This window comes from Periplaneta americana, chromosome 14, assembly GCF_040183065.1.
Source record: "Periplaneta americana isolate PAMFEO1 chromosome 14, P.americana_PAMFEO1_priV1, whole genome shotgun sequence".
Classification (NCBI taxonomy): domain Eukaryota; kingdom Metazoa; phylum Arthropoda; class Insecta; order Blattodea; family Blattidae; genus Periplaneta; species Periplaneta americana.
Window position 1 is genome coordinate 77,939,245 of NC_091130.1, and position 23,284 is coordinate 77,962,528.

General features: G+C 34.1%; 1 protein-coding gene across 1 annotated transcript in view; it reads left to right on the forward strand.

Moving 5' to 3' along the window:
* Jarid2 (Jumonji, AT rich interactive domain 2) overlaps nucleotides 1-23,284 on the forward strand; it is a gene marked incomplete in the record, with an annotated part of 573,379 nt that overhangs the window by 31,996 nt on the left and 518,099 nt on the right. The window contains 4 exon segments of the mRNA XM_069845635.1: nucleotides 3,108-3,255; nucleotides 4,703-4,871; nucleotides 12,162-12,355; nucleotides 17,144-17,378. Of these exon segments, the coding sequence (XP_069701736.1) occupies nucleotides 3,108-3,255; nucleotides 4,703-4,871; nucleotides 12,162-12,355; nucleotides 17,144-17,378 (746 nt within the window).

Consider the following 23,284-nt stretch of genomic DNA (forward strand, 5'->3'; position numbering starts at 1 on the left):
AAGTTCAGCATATAAATGAACTAATTTTTCTGCAATAGGCCACTGAAGAATATTATTGTAAAATTCTTGATATTCGTGTGGTATGTAACACATTAGTTTGCGTATATCATCAAGCTTCTCACTTTGAATTGGTACGATTTTGTCTGGATATGCCAATGAAGTAGATAAATATGGTATTCTCCTTTGTACTTACAAGCAAACATTCTCATGGTGGCAGATAAAAAATTTAATCTTTTCTCTTACATCATTTTAATAATGTCAAAGAAGTGCTTACACAAATTTTGGCCACCCAAGCGCAATTGAGGACCGTTTTCACAAAACTGAACAAATGCTACTTTAAAAATTTTACAGGAAACGTTTTTTTTTAGTTTATTCTCAGACCTTTGATATTGTAATTCTGAAAAAAATGGACATTGTTCTTCTTTCAGAGCTGTATTAATTGATATAAAGTGAAACTGTTATTGTTTTCCTATTTATTTGGAAGAAAATATGACAAAAGTTAAGAATTTCACAAAACTCAACATATCCACTTTTTTAAATACACATACCTTAAAATGTTTAATTATTTTTCATTCTCAACTGGTAAAATCCTCATCAAAATCATTAATACGTATTTTAAAATAATGCTTAAGTACTGCTGAATTAAAAACTGTTAATTGAACACACTAAAACCTAATTTGAAGCCTTTTTTTCTAAATTAGTTATTGACTTACAGGAACTCTTTATTTGCATGAATTAAGTATTTTTATTTGTGCAATATATTACACAAATCACTGAAAATCAAAATCGTGCAGAATAATCTCAGTGCAGTGGTTCATCATAATCCATTCTCTTATCAGAATATTTGGCATATCCCTTTAAAACTTTGTCATAAACTACCTTGCTCTCTTCCGAATTATCATTATGGAAGTAACTCATTAACTTCCTCATATCATTAGCTTTGTTTTTGCTGACATGGTTCACCATTGGAAGGTCAGGTGCTTTAGACATTACAGAAGCACTTGTCATCCTTGGTTTAAACACTTGAACTTCTATTGGTGCAGAAAAATATGTTTTGTACATAACACTTTACATGATTCTTACAAGTTTTTTGATACGTAAGTACCCTCATCTTTAACATTTATTCTTAAATGATAATTTGGCTTTCACAATATTTTTTGTCGTCGATTTTAAATCATAAATATGCCAATCTTTCCCCAAAACTTTTACGTCCCCAAACATTGCCATAATTTTATAATACTCTGATGGTAATGTGATGTATTCATGTATTATCAGCTCTTTCTCTATTAATCGAAACATATGGTCCTGAGGCATAAACCTTTCCAAGAATAGGAAAGAAATGTGTAATTTCTTTAAAAACTAGCTTTCCAGATAATCAACAAGCATAGTAATCATTATGCAATTTTTATTCTGAAACCCACAAAAATCTGAAAACACTCTAAGAGTTAAATTTCAGGATTTTTTTGTGAGTAAACATTTTTTCTAAATTACTTACGTAATCCTTCAATCCCATAATAACATACTTGCCACTTTTCTAAACGTAACATAGGCCTACTGGGAAATCTTCTCCATTTTCACCTCTTACGAAATATGAAATAGACACAATTCTTTCTGGCTTTTTGAAGTCCTTCTACACCGTTTAGGTAGATCAACTTTCATATGTCTTAGCAAAAACTTATCCTGTTCAACTTTTGTGCTATTTCTGTATAAATTGTCTCGAAAATTAATTAGATCATTTAAACAGAAAGAACCTGCAGCACATTTTCTTTTTTCCCCTGTTCTCAATGATTACAATCTAGTTTGGAAGAATGTCATTATTTTTAGGTGCAACTGTATATTTCTTACTCTTAGATTAACATACTCTGCTTCTACTCTTCCTTCCCCTTTCAATATCTTGAACGGATTTTGAATACTCAGGGTTCTTATCCAATTTTCATCACTACTCACAATACATGCTCTTACAACAGCGGCCAGATTTATATTGAATTAACACAGGAAACAACAAAATATTATATAATATTTGAGATCCGAAATGTGTCACTGTTGTCAAAATTAATTCAAATGTATTACACTGTTTTAAAATATTGTAGCTTGTGAAACAGGATAAAAGTGTGAAATGTTTAGCTAGAGGATATGTTGAGTTTTGTGAAAATTTAAGAACTGGAGATGTTGAGTTTTGTGAAAACTCTCTACATTGAGGCACTCTATTCAACGGAAAATGTTGAGTTTTGTGACATTATGAGTACTGCATCATTTTCCTCTCATTACAATTGACCAGAATCTGTCAAAACCCGCAATTCGAAAAAAATGGCGTTTGTTGAGTTTTGTTGAAACGGTCCTCAATTATGAAGGCTGTAAAATAAGTTTCCCTGGTGCCGTTTACAGAAAGAGAACAAAATTTCATGGAAAGTTTTATTGGAACAGATATAGCAATTGTTGAGTTATTTTTCAATGTATTAACCACCAGAATTGAGATATTTGTCATTCAGTGGGATCAATTTTTGTATCCTTGTGTCGTAGATGTCTGCCATCTGGAATCGGAACCAATGTGTCGGCACATGTCTTTGACATGAGTTGTTTCTGTGTGCTTCCAGGATTTCACAGGTCTCCAAATGTGAAATGGCTCTACTGACATTTGTGGTTTCTGCATGGAATGATAGCCCTATATCAACAGTCCACGAAACTCTTAATAAACTCATTTTGCCATAAATAGTGACATGTGCTGTTTCTGCAATCCCTGATTCAAGTGTCTTAATTGTTTGGAAAACAACTGAATACATTTATGTCATTTGACACAATAATATGAATATTTTCCATTTTGGTAATAAATCAAGTGGCAAGAAAATATTCGTGTCACACCATATAATATTTCATATTTTTTACATTATTAATTATTCCTTTTCAATAAGAATTTTTGTTTATATTTAGGAATGCTTATATGTTAAAAGACAGTAATGTCTTTTTCATGAACTACTAAGTATTTAATTAAATATCCTGTGAAGCTCATAGTTAGTTAATTAAAAAATGTTACACGTGTCACTATGGAATGACCCTGAAATAACTGTAGTGTATCTTTTTTTTTTTTTTCTTTTTTTCCTTGATTCCAGGGCTCTGGTGTAATTAAGAAGTTTGATAGGTCAGAGAATGATGGCAAACGAAAACCACCAACAGCTGTGCAAGCACTGCGTAGGAAGTACCAAGAACAGAGACTGGCCAAGCAGAGGGCTAGTAATCTCAAAAAGTTGGCACAGAAAGGTAAAGAGTCCATTTTGTTCTAAAATTGAACTTTCAAGTTAAATTCACTGACTGTTCAAAAGCATGCAGATTCACTCATATCACTGTTATCAGACTTTCTCTCTCACTAATTCCACAGAAAACAATAAAATCGGAATCTTCATCTTAGTACAGAAAATGATCCCCTCTTCCAACATGGATATTGCTGATGCTACACTTTAGCGAAGACTTTATAGCCTTTGCACAAACTTTAGACATTTTAGCCCATTCACACAGTGATTGTAGACTGTTAAGTGCTCCATTTAGGGTAAACTGATGTACACTGCTGTCCATAATCAATTTACATTATTCCAATCTTTTCTTTAAAGAAACATCAAAAGGCTGTAGTCGTGAAGTAAGTTTTTCTGGTATGGCAACCAATTCAGTGTTACAATCTCGAAACAAAGGGGGTGTGCATTGTTGTATCTTCATTGTATAAGACGCATTCTCATTTTAAGACTTATTTTGAGGACAAAATAATGCGTCTTATACACTAACAATCATGTATGGCTTGTAGATTGTAGTTAAGCATCTCTTTTGTATTCAGTAAAGTTATTATTCATTCCATTAGTATGTGTTGTGATGTTTCTGGTGTTGCTGACATACTGTATTTACGCTATTATAATATGGACCTTTTTTTGACAAAATGTCGTCTTGAAAACTAGGATGTGTATTATATTCGCATGCAAACACTCAGACTTGAACAATTTATGCTACGAGATATGGTGGGAAACTGCTGATGGCCATTGTGGGTTCGTATTGTTTCATCTTTTGTCCACTTTTGATTTGTAATTTCATGTTCATTTTAAACTACAATAATGGCTTAATGATACTTTTTCTTTTATTCTGAAATTTTACTTATAACAACTTTTAACAATCACATGTCTTTAAATAAACTAACAGAATTTACCAACAAAATTACTGATGAAAAAGCGGCATGGTATTAGTCATTTTGAGTCAATGTTCTGACCTGCACCTAGACATGTTGACTGGGAGTTCGAGTTCCGATATTTCAAGTGAGGATGAATGTGATGTATTGCTAGAGATAAGGGTGCCTTTATAACCAGTCTTGATAATATAATTTTAATCTTGAGTGCATATTATATTCGCCAGCAATCTTCTTTTCTGGATTTTAGGATAAAAAACTTAGTGTGCATACTATATTTGACGGCGTATTATATTCGAGTAAATATAGTTGTTTTCAAATATGGGTCATAGAAAGCTTGAATCTATATAAGTAGAATTGGGTGACGATGTGACCAGTTCTTGCTCTTATTTCAAAGGGCTGTAGTATTCTGGGAAGTGTTAGACATGATGTGTTTCAGGAAAACCAATTGCAAAAGTATGTGAGAGGATAGTGACAGGATTTTTCCACTGTCAAGTAATTTTAAACGAAGTTCAGTTATAAATTGTTGTGAATTTATTTCAGTCAAAGGCAAGAATATGGTCCGGACCCGATCTGCCACTAATAGCGAAGAAACGCGACAAAGGGCGAGTAACAAAGCTACACGCACCAACATAGTAAAGAAGACTGTAAGGAGGGTAAACATCGTGCAGAGGAAGATCAGAACCACGACGAAATCTGGTCTTCTGACGAGGTAGGCTGAAAACCATGTTAGTAGAACTGGCCTTGTGTGTTTCTTCAGAATTAGCTGTTGTTCTTGTTTAGTCAAATGTCTGAAGACAGATTGGAACCTCATAAGTGACACCAATAAGGTATAACTTGTGAGGTAACTGAGCTGGCCAGTTCATTTGCCCCTTCATTGCATGCATTGTTGACTAGTAACATTTATTATTTATTAATAACAGAAGAAAATTCGCTCTGGCACTAAGGATCGAACCCAGGACTCCCAGTTCACACTGGTTGCTCTACCACTGAGCTATGCCGAGGCTCAATCCACAGCACCAGATCGAACTCCTGACATAGTAACATTTAACTAATCAGACTTGAGATCAAAATAAGCTGCAACTAATATATATCTATAGATCATCATTTATTTATTTACAAGTCATAATCACCATCATTTCATGTAGTAGGTAGGATGACCAACTCTTCTGTATTTTCTGGAATCTGAAAACTCCGATATTTGATGAAGGATCGGTGGAGTGTAGAAAAATTTTCTCTGGCACCGGAATTCGAACCTGGGTTTTCAGCTCTATGTACTGATGCTCTATCCACTAAGCCACACCGGATTCCAATTCTGATGCTGGATTGAATCCTCTCAGTTTAAGCTCCACTTCTCTTTAGGGTTGGCCACCCTCAAGCAACGTGTTACAGATGTGTGACAGTGGCACAATGTCCAACACAATAATGTGCAGAGGTGCACTCATTACAAGTGACTAAGTGGCCAGGATTCGACCGAATGAGTGCCATCTTAAATCACTAAGTGATTATAATATAAGCATCTCATATAGCGATGTACTGAAGTACATTTGATATTTCCACACAGGAATTCTGCGTTATCATATGATGAAGGATCAGTGGAGCAGAGAAAAATTCTCTCTTGCACCGGGATTCGAATCCAGATTTTCAGCTCTACGTGCTGACGCTCTATTCACTAAGCCACACTGGATTCTAATTTTGATGCAGGATTGAATCCTCTCAGTTTAAGCTCCACTTCTTAGTTTCCCTTTAGTGGCCAACCCTCATGCACTGTGTCACAGATGTGTGACAGTGGCACAATGTCCAACACCACTAATATGCAGAGGTGCACTCATTATCATCATATGATAACGCAGAATTCCTACATGGAAATATCATGTGTACTTCGGTACATCTCTATAATATGATATGTGTATATAATCACTTAGTGATTTAAGACTGCACTCATTCTGTTGGATCCCGGCCACTTAGTCACTCGCAATGAGTGCACCTCTGCACATTAGTGTGTTGGACATTGTGTCATTGTCACACATCTGTGACACAGTGCATGAGAGTTGGCCACTAAAGGGAAACTAAGAAGTGGAGCTTAAACTGAGAGGATTCAATCCGGCCTCGGAATTGGAATCCTGTGTGGCTTAGTGGATAGAGTGTCAGCATGTAGAGCTGAAAACCCGGGTTCGAATCTCGGTGCCAGAGAGAATTTTTCTCCCCTCCACCGATCCTTCATCATATGATAATGCAAAATTCCTGCATGGAAATATCAAATGTACTTCGGTATATCACTATAATCAGTTATTTGAGCTAAAACTCTTTAATCCTCCCGGCTCCCATATTGGGCTCCTAATGCTCCCATATTTTTCTTCATCAATCTTGATCTCCAGTTTTTAATGCAATCTAATAATAATAATAATAATAATAATAATAATATTATTATTATTAATATTAATATTACCTGCAAAATATATTTAGATATAAACTGACATTAATATCGATAGTTCAGTAGGTACCAATCAATACAATTCTGTTCTGGTGATTCTGTAATCTTTCGTGTTACTGTATGCATGATGATTGTAAAGAGTTTTTTTTTTTTTTTTTTTTTTTTTTTTGCATAGCAGGATAAAAATTAAATGTTCTGCAGCATTTGGTTGGAAAATATAAACACATTAGAACTGGGAAACAGTGTATTTTTAAATATTATAATATTCAAAATTGTGAATTGAATACTATGAATAATTTTATTTCGACAAGATAATGTTATTATTTAACTAATTTTTCTCACCAGAAGTAATTGTAAATTACTATAAATTGGTTTAAGAGACCATTACTCACTTTTGGTCATCTGATTATACATTTGTTTTTAAAATTCAATTAATAGAACCATTTGTTAGTTGGCCTGCTGGTGAAGTTGCTGGCCTTCTGTGCCTGAGGTTGCAGGTTCGATATCGGCTCAGGTCGATGCATTTAAGTGTGCTTAAATGTGACAGGCTTATGTTAGCAGATTTACTGGCATGTAAAAGAAATCCTGTGGGACAAAATTCCAGCACACCGGCGACACTGATATAACCTCATCAGTTGTGTCATTAAATATACCATAATTTTTTTAATTAGTTGTTGAATTTCTGTTAAACTGTAGTTTTGTATGGACAATATAAGCCATTCCTTCAATGACTCCAGGCTTCACACCCCCAAAAAATTGCGCTAAAATTTGTTGTGACCAAGTCTCCTTTATTTTTGTGATAGAAGTTGGTCACCCTAATAGTTAGGCCATGTGTTCTGTAACAGTGAAATTAAGTTTAAACTTACACATGTATAAAATCTGCAATTGACATTCTACAGGATGAATGTGAAATGCCGCATTTTCTCGAATATCCCACACACTTTTTTTTTCTAAATATAAAAGTTGTCGTTGTTGTTTTCTAATGCCAGGTGTTTGACAATAAAGTCATTTGACCTCTTGCACTCCAATATTTTTCAAAGATATTATCATGGTCAGCCATTGAAGCACAGATTTTGAGGTGTTCCGAATCCATTTCTTGGTTTGAGTTGCACAATGGGCAGTTAGGGGACTAATATATTCCAAAATATATATATATATATATATATATATATATATATATATTGTTGCACGGCTTACATGAAATTAAATTCGCAACTTTGCCTTTCTTTCTCCTGCGCAATTCCTAAGGTGGCAGCGCATGCCATTTATCTTTCGACATGGGTATTTCAATTCTTAACATTGCTAAATGGCATTTTGATTAGCAGTACATGTGTCAGAATCAAATTCAAATGTGATAAGTGTACCTCCCTGTCAGCCATGTGCCATTATGGTGTCTAAAGGATATATACCTTTATTTTTTTACCTTGACCTTATATAGTCTTTTGAAAAAAACAATGACACTAAACAACTCAATAGCTTTCGATTAAACTTCCAATGAATATAATATAATTTGTTATATTGCGTGATTATGACCAGTACTGTGAAAATTCACACTGTATAAGCATACAATAATGTAATACATTGGTAAAAAGCAGTTTACTCTTTTTTAGATTAACGAAACTTAAGCAATAAAAGTAATACTATATTCAATAAATTCAAATGTTTATTCAATCTTATGGCTTAGACACTAAAGAAACAATTTTTGTTTTACATCTTATTAAGTTCTAGTACTAACGTTTTCACCCTCATGGGGCATCTTCAGGTACAAGGTATGAGCAAATATCTATCTAAAATCAATTACAAAACTTAACCTCATATTTGAGAATAACATTAATCATATTAAAAAGATAATATAAGAAATGTAACATGGTGACAAATATTAATCATAAAATGTATTAAAACGTGATCTTGTCAAATGTTAAAAATCATAACTGTGAATATTACTGGGGATCTTGATACGTAGTAATGCCACACAAAGTTAAATCTTAATACATTGATTTCTTAAGTACATTGTACTATTACCAACAAACTTCTTTGATAATGATGGAGAAAACCTCTGTGAACAATGTGTATCAGTGTGCTGACCATTAGTAAATATTAAAATCAATGATTAATTAAGAATTACATAAACCTAGTATTACTGAATGTTGAGTCGTAAAAGCAAAAGCTGTGAATTGGCCAATTCTGATGGAGCAAGTAAATTATTCTTGTTAACTGTCTTGTACTCAATTATAAACATGTATACTGTGACGATTTTTGAGACTCTCACACAATTGGCCAATTCACAGCTTTTGCTTTTACAACTCAACATTCAGTAATACTAGGTTTATGTAACTTAATTAATCATTGATCTTAATATTTACTAATGGTCAGTACACTGATACACATTGTTCACAGAGGTTTTCTCCATCATTATCAAAGAAGTTTGTTGGTAATAGTACAATGTTGTTGTTTTCTAATGCCAGGCGTTTGACAATAAAGTCATTTGACCTCTTGCACTCCAATATTTTTCAAAGATATTATCATGACCAGCCACTGAAGCACAGATTTTGAGGTGTTCCGAATCCATTTCTTGGTTTGAGTTGCACAATGGACAGTTAGGGGACTGATATATTCCAATTCTATGCAGGTGTTTGGCCAAACAATCATGGCCTGTTGCCAATCTAAATGCAGCTACAGACGATTTTCGTGGTAAATCGGGAATTAACTGTGAATTTTGATGCAGAGAGTTCCTTTTTTTCCCGTGGGATTGTGTTATCAAATTTTGTTTGTTGAAGTCTAAGTATGTAGATTTAATAAATGTTTTCACAGAGTAATACGTAGATTTAGTAACAGGTCTGTAAGTAGCAGTGCTGCCCTTCTTTGCTAAAGCATCTGCATTCTCGTTTCCCAGGATTCCACAATGGGATGGTATCCATTGGAATACAATTCTTTTATTGAGTGATATTAATTGAGAGAGCATTTTAGTTATTTCTGCTGTTTGAAATGAAGGTGTGTTTAGAGACTATTGATAGAATAGCTACCTTGGAGTCTGGCAAGATAACTGCATTTTTAAATTTACTGATGTGGCATAGAAGATTCCTGAGACATTCACTTATTGCAATGATTTCTCCATCAAAACTTGTTGTTCCATACCCAAGAGATCTATAAAGTGAGAAGAGACAGCACGTAACACCTGCACCAGCACCTTGTTCTCTGGAGATCAAGGATCCGTCAGTGTATAAATGGAGTCAGTTTTGTGGAGGGTATCTAATATTAATTGTCTCTAAAGACGATTGTTTTAGTATTTCAGTGTTTACTTCTGATTTCAGTATTTCTTCTATTAAATTTAGATTACATTCCATATTTAATAGAGTTAAAGGGTTTGGTTTAATTTGTAGGTTTTCTTTTAAATTCGGGATATTGATTTTCTGCTTTAATTCTTGAACAATGGATATGAAACTTTTTTGAGTTTTCAATCTACAGAGAGGACTGTATGAATGCCAATTGTTTCCTGGTAATCTAATAAGTTTTTCATATTGAATCAGTGCTTTTTCTTCTATTGTCATTTTGATGCTGTTAATATTAGTGAGGAATCTCATAGAATCTATTGGAGTTGTTTTGATTCCACCAGTAATGAGTCTGAGAGCTTGGTTTTGAACATATTCTATTTCTTTTATGAAAGGTGAAGTAATTAAAATTTCTCCGCAGTATGTCAGCATTGGCTGTATAAACATTTTGTATGTAGTGTTCAGAGTATTCCTAGAGCATCCCCATTTCTTTCCTGCTAGTCTTTTTAGAAGGGAGAATCTTTTACGAGCTTTTTCAGAAATGTATTTCAAATGGTTGCTCCATGTTAACTTACTATCGAAAAAAAACTCCAAGATATTTGGATTCATAAGTCCTAGGAAGGTATTGGCCATTGTATTGGATATTGAATTCTCTTTCTTTTTTACCAAGTGAAAATATTTGGTAGTTACTTTTGCTTAAATTGAGTGTCATCAAATTTGATGTATTCCATTCATGTAGTTGATTTAGAGCTTTAAGAGCAGAATTTTGAATTTTGCCTCTATGTCTGTAAGATCCGGAAGTCCACAAAACTATATCATCTGCAAATAGTGCTGTTTTCATGTTTGATTCCTCTAATAGGGAGGGTAAGTCATTTATATAAATATTGAATAAAGTTGTGCTGAGGACAGTGCCCTGAGGTAGACCTCGATATGAATAGTACAATGTACTTAAGATATCAATGTATTAAGATTTAACTTTGTGTGTCATTACTACATATCAAGATCCCCAGTAATATTCACAGTTATGTAAGCTTATGATGATTTTTAACATTTGACAAGATCACGTTTTAATACATTTTATGATTAGTATTTGTCACCATGTTACATTTCTTATATTGTCTTTTTAATATGATCAATGTTATTATCAAATATGAGGTTAAGTTTTGTAATTGATTTTAGATAGATATTTGCTCAGACCTTGTACCTGAAGATGTCCCATGAGGGTGAAAACGTTAGTAATAGAACTTAATAAGATGTAAAACAAAAATGGTTTGTTTTATAAATTATTAGTGTTTAAGCCGTAAGATTGAATAAACATTCGAATTTATTGACATATAGTATTAATAAGGGGCTTAGCTGACCATTATCCAATATGAATTGTAAATTAATAAAAGTAATGTCAAAACCAAGAGGACAACTAGAACTTCACGAAAATATAAGGAAAATCAAGCAGAATTTTGTAGCTCAACAGAGACTTAAAGCAGAGGATCTTCTGAAAGAGATAAAAGTACAAAAATATTAAGAAGGCTCACTCAGCATCTTAAAAAAAAGCATGGTAGCCGTATTAGGTTGGAGATTGGTTATGATTGCTTGTTGATCATCTGTGCAAAACAAACTGTCTACCTACGAGTATAGTCATTGATTATTCAATGGGGATGGCAAGATCTCATATAAGAATATGTATGTATATATCAATGTTAACAGTAATTCATAAACTGTTGTTGAAAATGGCCATAAAGTCATTTAAATATGCACTCCAGCATACATGGCTTGAAAGTCTTATGCAGGTAGTAGGTTATTGATAATACAATACAATGAGAGGAGTTCGGCCGGCACCATGGATCGTGTCCTGGTATGACTTAGATGGAAAGAGTGCTCAGCGTTTACAGCTGAGAGGTCCCGGGTTCGATTTCCGGTGCTGGGACGAATTTTTCTCAATTAATAGGTATTTACAGTATAGCTATAGCTACTTTTAGTTATTGATTATTCAATGAGGATGGCGAGACCTCATATGAAAATATGTATGTATACATCCATTCAACACTTTTTACTGCGAAAGGTTATGAAAATACTCGTTTATATTATAATGGAAGTCACACCAGTAAAAATATAGAAGATTCTACTATTTGAAACTTCTTGTAATGCGAATAGTTTTTATTCTCACTTGTAGAGTTACCTGCGTAGACATGGTGCCATTATTGACATACAAAAACCCTTAGTGAATACAATTGTCTGTTGTGTCTTAGGTGAATTAATTGACAGGCAACTTCAGTAACCAGATTACTGTGTTCGCTTTCAGAATTAATACAAGGAAGAAGACCACCATTGTAAAAACTAGAACCAGCAGGACTTCTGGTGCAATTAGAAGGGATGGTCTTCGCAGTGGTGGGCAGTTACCCCCTGGCAGTGAGGCTGGTTTGAAGAGTGAGAGAGTGTTGAAGCAGCCTGAACAGCCTCAGCCACGATTCAGGGCAGTTGTGAGGAAGAAAACTGGTAAATAAACTTCAGGGCCCTATTTCACGAAAGTACAAATTACAGGTGACAAAAGTTAGAAATTTACAAACTTCTTGTGTTTTACAAAGATACTTTTGTAAATTTGTAAGTCAAGTAAAAAATGATAGTTTCCAGGCCATGATATTACAAATTCAATTATCATTTGTTTACAGTTTTACAAATTTACAATTTTTGTAACAAATTCTTACCCCACACTTGATGTGGATAAATAGCTGAATTAGAGGTTACACCATATTACTAGGTCCTAAAATTGACTGAGGTATTTTGTTAAAAGAAAAAAAAAAATCATGTATTCTTCTGGTGATGAAGAAATTGAGATTTATGAACATAATCGTCATAAAAGAACATTTCGAGAAAGAAGTAATGTTACATTTTAAACTTCAATTTAGTTTAATCAAAGATTCAGGATGCGTCATGAGAAATAACTGCTACTAAATGATAATAGCTATAGGTGATGTATGTATTAGTTGTAGTTGACATTCTACTGTATTCTGTTTTTCATTCATGGCTAATGAAAGTGTTATTGGTATAATTGAAGACATTATTGCAAAAACAACCCTTGTCAAAATTGCTATTTTTCAGGAGAACAATAAAAATAAATAGAACAACACATGTCAGCTGTTTCTGTACAACTGGTGTTTATCCTTGTGATTATTACACCTGACATGTGTCATTTTTGGAGTTGTAGCAAATGTGTCCTTAACTCAATTTCATTAAAAATGACTAGGGCTGTTTTTATAATAATGTCTTCAATTTCAACAATGACTTCTATGTAAACCAGAACCTATTATATTCCTCACCCATGGCCTACATTTATGAATCACTGTTACAATTACGGGAATATTTTCAGAAGTTCTGTGAAACACATTTTACTGTAATCTGTAGCTGCAGGAACTACTTTCTGTAAAGTTGTACATTTGTAATTTTTACTTTCGTGAAATAAGCCCTTGTGAGTGAGGCAGAAATCAATGATGGATTTTTCAGTTTGGACTTTTCCATTACTGGTGATGAAAAAAATTTCACAACGTTTCAAAGGTTGATTTTTGTCTTTGTCTTTTGTCTTTAGCTACACAAGAAAAAGGGTGATAAAGTGATTCTTCGCCCCCCCCCCCCCACTTCAAATGTGTCTTTGACATATTCAGGGCTTTATTTATAAATGTTGGTTTGCTCACATGGTGTTTTACGTCTCATTTTCGAAGATGGTTGGACAGTTGACTCTAGAGCAACGCATTTTTCCGTGTACACTTTATTATAAACATGAATCAGCTCCTCATAAATGTGTGGAATTTATTCATACATTTCCTGATCAATTGACTCCTTCCAGAACTGCAACTCATGATATCTTGCAAAAATTGAATCTCCTTATTCAGTGCAAAAAAAAAAAAAAAAACATACGAACGAAAACATATAGTTTTAACAGAGGAAAACTACACGAAATTCGCGCAAATCTTGAATGTGAGCCAACAAAATCATAGAGTTTACAAAACAAATGCTCACACATGGAAGAACTACAGGGAAACATTAGAAATTAAGTCAGAAACATTACAATGGCCGAATTTAATCATGTCAGTGAGGATGTGTTTTCCCAGTAGGACCTGCAGTGCATGTTTAGTAGAGGAAGGACGTCATTTTCAGCATCTTCTATGAGGTAAGATTGTATACAAGCTTTAGGAACCAGAGTTGAAATTATGGGTGCCACAGTCTGCTGTGTAAAACACTGTGTGTACAGACAAGGTTTATAAATAAAGCCCTGTAAATTTACAGTAGTGTACAGTGTCCTGATTGATCCCAGTATTGTGTTTTTTGTTGTTCACTTTGTCACTGAAGTGGTTGAGATGTCTGTTAACTGTGAATTTATTAGTGAGGTGTTGAATTTCATGTTGCAGAGTGTTAGAAGAGTGGATAAGAAACCTCTTTCGATATGCTTTGGGTACTTAGAATCAAAATGGAAATACCTTCCTGTGTACATGAGGTTTTGGTCTGTCAAGTGAAATTAGCCATTTGTAGTGACCCCAACGAGTAGGATATCCTTCTCACCTCTCTTTTGTTCATATGAAGACGAAGGTAGAATCAACTTCGAAACGTGAAACCTTATTCATCACCAACATAGAAAAAGCTCAAATTATTTCTCTTGTGTTGTTATGCTTGAAAAGAGTAATTCAAGATTTTTACAGAAACACGTTTTCAGCATCTTGTTACTGAAAAGTGGTTTACAACATGTACAGCGAAATTTTATTCAGTTTATGAGACAATTCATTGATATCAAAATGATATGTTATGGAAGTAATACAATAGATCATTAATACCATCAGATGCGAAAACTGGTGGGAGGAATAAATAAAAAAAATAAATAAAGATGTAATTAATCATTAATACCATCAGATGCGAAAACTAAGAGCGGAGGGGAGGGGGGATAAATAAAGATGTAATTTTGCAAATCAGAATATAAATACATTCGTTTTATACTTGTATGCTGACTAATACCTAGACGCATGAAAATATCGCAATTATGATAAATGCAGTAAAATAAAAAGTGTGCTTTTGCTCCTTCATTCAGTTTTCTTTACATTTCATTATAATTTATGAGCAAGGAAAATAATTTCAGGGACAGATTTCATTGAGTCTATATTTACTATAACGATCATTTGACTAAACAAGAATACAAATTTATTCATCCATTGAATGGGATAACTTATTGTTATAAATAAATGCTTTAAAATTACTTTTTCCACCTACATCACATATTTCAAGAATCTGATGTTACATCCTTTTTCCGAGGAGTTCTTCTTTTATTACTGGTTGCCATTGACTTTAAATATTGTTCATTCAGTGTTATACTGTTACAGCGAAGTCTGATTAATGGAATATGTAGCTAATTGGTGATGTATGCAATGGAGAGGGAAAGGAACTGGCCATCTTAGCCCATTATTTCCTGGCCTAGTTGCCTCATAAGTGGTGGCATATTGGCATCACTTATGGGGTTCAGACTTTTCTTCGGACAGTTGACTAAACAACAACTGTTACAGCAAAATGGGCTGTCGACAGTGTATAACTCCGCACATTTTTTTTTTCTTGCAATTTCGATGTTTTTGTTTGTGTATTTTTTTTGCAACATAATATAAACTATAGTTATTTAACTGAACATTGTAACATTGATCAGAATATGTCCATTACCATATGACATATCTTATTTTCACTTACCTCTCTCAAATTGTATAAAATGGAAAAAAAAAAAAAAAAAAAAAAAAGGAAAAGTTTTTATGTAGCTAATAACAGCTATTTCTTCAAATAACACTAGTCAGCAAAATTAAACATATTTTTTGTTAAAAGATAACGAATGGATGATTCTTTTAGTATTTTTTTGTGCTGATTTCAGATCTGTTTCAACATTTTTCTATCATCCAGAGTTTTTGAGTAATTATATGAAATGTACGGACTTTTCTAGTATTGATACCTTGTAACATTTTACTTAAAATTATATTTATTTACCTAAAATACGTGTGAAATAGATTTTAGGCTACACTTCGCTTGAGAAACATCTCTTTTGAGTGTCCAGCAGGTAGTCTGACAGAATATTTGGACTCCATTTTTCCTGATAGCGCCTTTCCATTTCAGAAAATTCTTGATGAAAATGCTCCCCATGTTCGTCGCTCACTATTCGAAGGTTTTGAGGAAAGAAAAAAATAGTTGAGAATCCAAGAAGTTATTTTGAGAGATATGATCTCGTCAAGTTGTAGTTCTGAATCAGCTCGCTGACAAGTTCTCTGTAATCTTCTGATCTATGGTTCATAGAAAGTAACAGTCTGTTGAATGATCCTTAGGTTCCAGACATATCACTGGAATTGGAAAAGGCATATGACGGGATCCTGTTAGCCAACCAGTTAGGCTAATAGAATTATATGGAGCACAACAGATTTCAGAGAGCCAGTTCCTGTCCTCATCTATTTTGCAATCAAAAGAAAACTCGTAAACTCTTTTAACTAGTGTAGTGAAATTCACCTGTGTGCTTTCAAAGTTAATTAAGCACAAATGTAACAAAAATTGTTTGTGATTTACACAGTATTTCGAGATATGTTTCATTTTATAAGATACTTTTACCACATTTAAAATTAGGACAAAGAAAACATGGGTTATGAAACTTGTTTCATGATTGTAAGTTCCAACTCAACTGAAAATTAATGCTAACTCTCGCAATCTTATGAGGAATGAAATTCATGTTTATGAATTCTGACTTCACAGGCAACAATGATCTAAAGTTATAGTTCAATTGTTGGAGCATTAAAATGAAATATTTGAAATATTTTATTTCCATAAGCATGTTGAGGACTGTAGGCAGTATATGATAGAAATAAAAATAAATCAATTTTTCTAAAATTACAAAAAAAAATGGTGGATGGCAGAAAAATTCTGACTTCATTTCTGGAATCAGCAGATGACATTACATAAGAAACAGTAGAAATTTAACAAAATCATTGTTGGCCAGTGTAATTAATGCTATAAAATGCTATTTTCAAAACCACTTTTGCTATAAATAGGCCTACAAGAAATTAATGCTACAATTTCACACCTCTACCAATACCTCATCATCACATGTTTTCATAGCTACGTATTTCATTATCTTGTTGGTGAAGTTGCTGCATAGTTCAGTATGTTTTGTATGCTGATTAGTATCTCATCACTGCATTGTTTCTTGAACATGTATTTCATTATCTCGTTGATGAAGTTTTAAGTCTTTTAATTGAATATGTTTTGTTTTTGTTCTTTCAGTAAAGAGTGCAAATAATACAGACAAAAACTTTGTAAGCTCAGTATCAGATTTTTCATCTGATGACGATCAGCCATTAGCAAAGAAAATAAAAGTGAAGCCTATTGAGCGTGCATCTTCTAGTCGACAACTTGCGAGAAAAGTTATCAAACGGATAGTGTCGAAGAGGCTCAAACCAAGGATGATAACAAGGTCGCAACAGCAGCAAACTACAGAGAAAGAACAGTCGGAAGCAAGGTGAGTCAAATAACTGAGAAGTCTCCTCCAATTTGTACCATTGGAATGTAGGTTGTAACTATTATTATTAATGAATTAATTTGTATTACTATCTTTGTATTTTTTTTTTTTTTTTTTTACTGTTTCTTCATATATTAGCTCATGCGATAAGTATAACATTGTAAACTAATTTCATAATAATGGTCCATGGGCGTGAATTTGAACTGCCACTGGGGGAGTACTGCGTGAAGTCTGCAGCCAGGTAGTGCCACTCGAAACTTCTGTTGTAACTTATATCAAAAGATATATTATATTTATTGACAAGTTTTATTAAAAAATGTTTAATAATACCTTATAATGAACAGGGCAAGGATTTTAATGCACAATAAAATACAAGAAAATGCATTATAAACAATGAATAATGCACTAAAAATTAAAGAAAAATGCACAAAAAATAAAAAAAAATGCAATATGATATTTAGAAAATTCACATTTTACAGATACAATAAATAGCAGATGTTGATTTTTTTAGCCCTGCATTGCAATGCACAACAAACAACTGCTGTAGATTGTCGAAGGAGAAAGATTGTCGATTATCTCTTAACAATGTCTTGTACATTGAGAAACTCCTTTCCACTTACTTTCTTCAACACAGTCTTCCCATTTCCCCACTCACCTTTTCTAGGTCACTTACTACAATTTTCACTAGGTTCTTTTGCTCCACTAACTGTTCTCTAAACAAGTTATAACACCAGATAGGATTCCAAAATTTGATTTTATATACAATTCTTTGTTAGAGAGAAGTTCCTGTGCAAGTTTGATGGATACTGCATAGCTGCTATCAAACATGTTGGTGATGTTTTTCACCGCACTTATGTGCTCGCTGTGATAGTTGCATGCTTCTAGCCAAGTCCCCCACTTAGTTAAAACTGGAGAAGGGAGAAGGTGGCAAAGGAACTTCAGGAGCTACAGACTTGAAATGTGCCACTCGAGAAGGTGCCTTCAGGAAGATCTTAACACAGTCTATAAGTTGGTCGACTTCAGGGGACTGATTCCGAATTTCCTCTGCCACTCTATGTGAAGTGTGTGCTAGGCATGTTACATGCGCCATTTTTCAGTAAAGAGCTCGCAGAGAAGTAGCAACTTTTACCATGTATGGTGTAGGAACAGTAGTACATTGTCATGTTGAATTCCTCTGGTGTATAATAAACTCAAATACCTATCAAACACTTTACTAATTGTTGAAAATTCACTTTTTTTAGTTGTTCACAATTTATTAAGAAAATTTCACCTGAAACATTTTCTTTTCCATTGTGCCTACCATAACATTAGCCACATAGCGTCGTCCTTGTGAATCTGTAGTTTCGTCCATACTTACCTAAATTGTTTCCCATTCATTTTTTCCCTAATCTCTTATATATATTTTTTATTTTAGTAGATTATTTTACGACGCTTTATCAACATCTTAGGTTATTTAGCGTCTGAATGAGATGAAGATGATAATGCCGGTGAAATGAATCCGGGCTCCAGCACCGAAAGTTACTCAGCATTTGCTCATATTGGGTTGAGGAAAAATCCCAGAAAGAACCTCAACCAGGTAACTTGCCCCGACTGCGAATCGAACCCGGGCCACCTGGTTTCGCGGCCAGACGTGCTAACTGTTACTCCACATGTGTGGACTCCTATATTATTTTTTGTGGCATTTCCCCCACATTATTTTTCTTAGTGTTGAACAGTCGGGTGTAGCTTTTCCAGTATGTTTTTCTAGGAACTCACAGAACTTCAGATTATTCACTTTCGTCAGTGGAATATCAGCAGAAATCAAAGCTTCGCAGAGTTCTGTGAAAAAAGGAGAACCCAAAGGATATGTTTCACCAAGTAGCATTTGTTGAACTACTTGTTTTTCGTCTAGAATTAGTTGTAGATCTCTTTTGTACTTCTCTTTATACACATGTTGATCCACATAAAACTTTCTTTCAGCTTCAACTCTGACATCGCATATTTTGCAATAGAGTATTTCACCTTCCATGCTGAATGCTTTTTCCCCATACCATGAAACATAATGATCCTATGCAGTTGCAAAGTGGGGGATGCAGAACCCCTTACTCGTTTAATAAAATGGAGATACAAGTCAATTTTCGTACTGGTAAAAACAAGAAAAGTAAATTACCTTTCAAAAACGCACATTTCCTCGTGAAAACGTATAAAAATGCCAAATATGTAACAATTGCTTAAATAAGCAATAATATGCTATAAAATCCACGAAAAATGCAATATCCCACAAAATCGACAAAATATGCAAAAAAAAAAAAAAATGCAACAACAAAGTTGCATGGATAAGATCATTTTCCACTAAAACACATTTATAACTAACTTGAGCAATGTATAGCCCTCATCAAAAAAAAAAAAAAAAAAGATGCAAATGCATCAAAATCCTTGCCCTAATAATACTTACTTACTTACTGGCTTTTAAGGAACCTGGAGGTTCATTGCCACCCTCACATAAGCCCACCATAATGAAATGCCCTAATAATGAAATTATAAAATACAATAGTAAAGTTGCTTCTGTTAACAAGCATTAGCAATCATTACGTGCAATTGTCAGACACTTTATGAGTGTTATGACTAAGATGGAACTAGGCTCAGATATTGTTCTTAAAATTAGCCATATGAAAAATGAATATCCTGAAACAAAAGAGAACAATATAATACGTGCTTGGTTTGCACAACCAAGTTGACAGAAACGTGTACAGTAGAATCTCATTAGTACGATTTTCTAGGGACAAAAAAATTTGAACGTCATATATGGAAAAACTTACTACTAAAAAACATTTTTTTCTCATCTGCATTAAAAACACTGGAACTGCACTTTTCTATAATGGATGGATTCGACAGTGTCAATATTCACACTTGCAGCCTCGCCTCGGACACATCTGTACATTAGACTGTGATGGTTCTTGAACCTTTCAATCCAACCGTTTGAAGCTCTGACGTCCGAAAGTCCCATCTATAGTGCTAAATGTGTGTCCTTAGCACAAACCATGGTGGCATCGATTGGTGTATTCGAAGTGCAGGCTTGTTTGAACCATTTTAATAACATGTTTTGTAACTCTGGAAACTAACCCTTACATACACGTTTTCGTATGCCGCTTTTTCGTTCTAAATACGCTGCTTTGATTATTTTTCTTATGCTGACTATTGTATTCAGTATTGACAGAGGAATGTTGAGTTTCCACGCAATATTAATGTGATTCATTTGTGGATTGCGGTCCACTTCTTGAATTATGCTCCATTTTTCTTCATTTGTAGTCTGCCTTACTTTCTTCTTATCCATGGCATACCAGCTCGTGGCTTACTTATAAACTTCCACCAACAGTGAAACAAGTTACCGACGATACTATCGGACTTCGTCTTCATTTGTCGTCTTCTAATGGAAACGAAGTAGCATTGGTGGAGATGAGAGTGTCAGAGAGAATGCATGCACAGGTATTGTGCGATTGTTCATCAATATGGCCACCAACTACCAAGTTGGAACACAGTAAGTGGGAGATGTCAAATGTGTAAACAGGTAATTTTAGTGTATGTTTAATGGAATTGGGGCTGGGACTTCCAAAAATAGACGTACTTAACAGGAAAACATGGTAATGAGGAACATGCTAACGAGATTCCACTGTATTTCTGTTATGTAAAAATGCAGGGATTGCCATGAGTGTAAACAAAGCCCTGTGACAGGATAGGCAAGAGAAGTTCAAAAATTCTTACACCTTTTCATAGAGGCTGTCAGATTTGTTCATCTACCTATGCAATGCTAAAAGGCCAAAAGAACATTTTATACACTATTCACGTCACAAGGTGTTAAATGCCACTTCATACAACCTCTTAAAATGTTATTTCCTTTCCTTTTTGTTAAGACAGCTTATGTGTAACATTCTAAAGGAGATTCATAGGGAGAATGTAGATAAGAATGCAGAAGCTGTTGAAGAGAGTAACTAGAGGGGACTGGTAGTAAATAAGGAAAAATGGAGAACATTTTTGGGTGAGGTCAGAACTAGAGGTGCAAAATGGGGCTTAGAATTGGTTTATATATGACCAGTCAGAGACATCTGTCAAGGTTGAGAATGTGACTAAATGTTCGAACTTCAAGCAGTTATCCCTAATGTTTTGCATGCTTGACAGAACACCAGGCATACTTCATGATACACAAACACTGACAATTTCTGAGTGCAGAAACAGAGTAACAATTGAAGGAAAATTACTTTGTCTAATTAAAAAAAAAATTTGTTTGCTTGAAATAGACCTACGATTGATTGGACACTTTAATACATTTCGCACTCTTAGAATAATTCTGTCGTAACTACCAAAAGTTAGTTTTGAGCAAATGCAAGATAAACATTTCAAAGTCGTATTATTACGGTGTACCGAAGTACATATGATATTTCCATGCAGAGGGAACCTAAGAGATGGAACTTAAACTGAGAGGATTCAATCCAGCATCGGAATGGGAATCTGGTGTGGCTTAGTGGATAGAGCGTCAGCACGTAGAGCTGAAAACCCGGGTTCAAATCCCGGTGCCGGAGAGAATTTTTCTCCGTTCCACCCGTCTTTCATCATTTCAAAGTTGTATGAAAACTGAGGATTACCAAGTATGAGTATGAGTCCTGCAGACTTTGCCCTTGAACTTAGAGATACAACAGTTCTACTGTTTGCTAGGGGATTAAATGAAGATTACAAAACTGTCTGTAACTAAAAATTCAAATTGTGGGAATTATGACAGTATTATTGTAAGGGACAAGTCTCCAGGTATCGATCAAATTCCAACAGAATTAACACAAGAGGGTGGAAACACATTATCTAGCGAAATTTATAAACTTGTACTTGCTATTTGGGAAAAGAAAATTGTACCAGAATAGTGGAAAGAGTCCATAATTGTACCTATTTTTAAGAAGGGGGACAATACTAACTGTGGTAACTTTCGAGGAATATCACTTTTGTTGATGTTGTACAAAATTTTGTCCAATATTCTTTTCAGAAGATTAACTCCATATGTAGATGAAATTATTGGGGATCATCAGTGTGATTTTAGGTGTAATAGGTTGACTATTGATGAGATGTTTTGTATTCGACTCACATTGGAGTAAAAATGGGAGTATAAGGGTACAGTACATCAATTATTCATAGATTTCAAAAAGGCATATATATGACTCAACTAAGAGAGAAGTTTTATATTATATTCTTATTGAATTTGGTATTCCCAAGAAACTAGTTCGATTAATTAAAATGTGTCTCAGTGAAACTTACAGCAGAGTCCGTATAGGCCAGTTTCTATCTGATGCTTTTCCAATTCACTGCGGCCTAAAGCAAGGAGATGCACTATCACCTTTACTTTTTAACTTTACACTAGAATTTGCCATTAGGAAAGTTCAAGATAACAGACAGGGTTTGGAATTGAACGGGTTAATCAGCTTCTTGTCTATGCGGATGACGTGAATATGTTGGGAGAAAATCCACGAATTATGGGAAAACACGGAAATTTTACTTGAAGCAAGTAAAGCGATAGGTTTGGAAGTAAATCCCAAAAAGACAAAGTATATGATTATGTCTCGTGACCAGAATATTGTACGAAATGGGAACATAAAAATAGGAGATTTATCCTTTGAGGAGGTCGAAAAATTCAAATATCTTGGAGTAACAATAACAAATGTAAATGACACTCGGGAGGAAATTAAATGCATAATAAATATGGGAAATGCATGTTATTATTCGGTTGAGAAGCTTTTTTCATCCAGTCTACTGTCAAAAAATGTGAAAGATAGAATTTATAAAACAGTTATATTACCGGTTGTTCTGTATGGTTGTGAAACCTGGACTCTTTGAGAGAGGAACAGAGATTGAGAATGTTTGAGAATAAGGTTCTTAGGAAAATATTT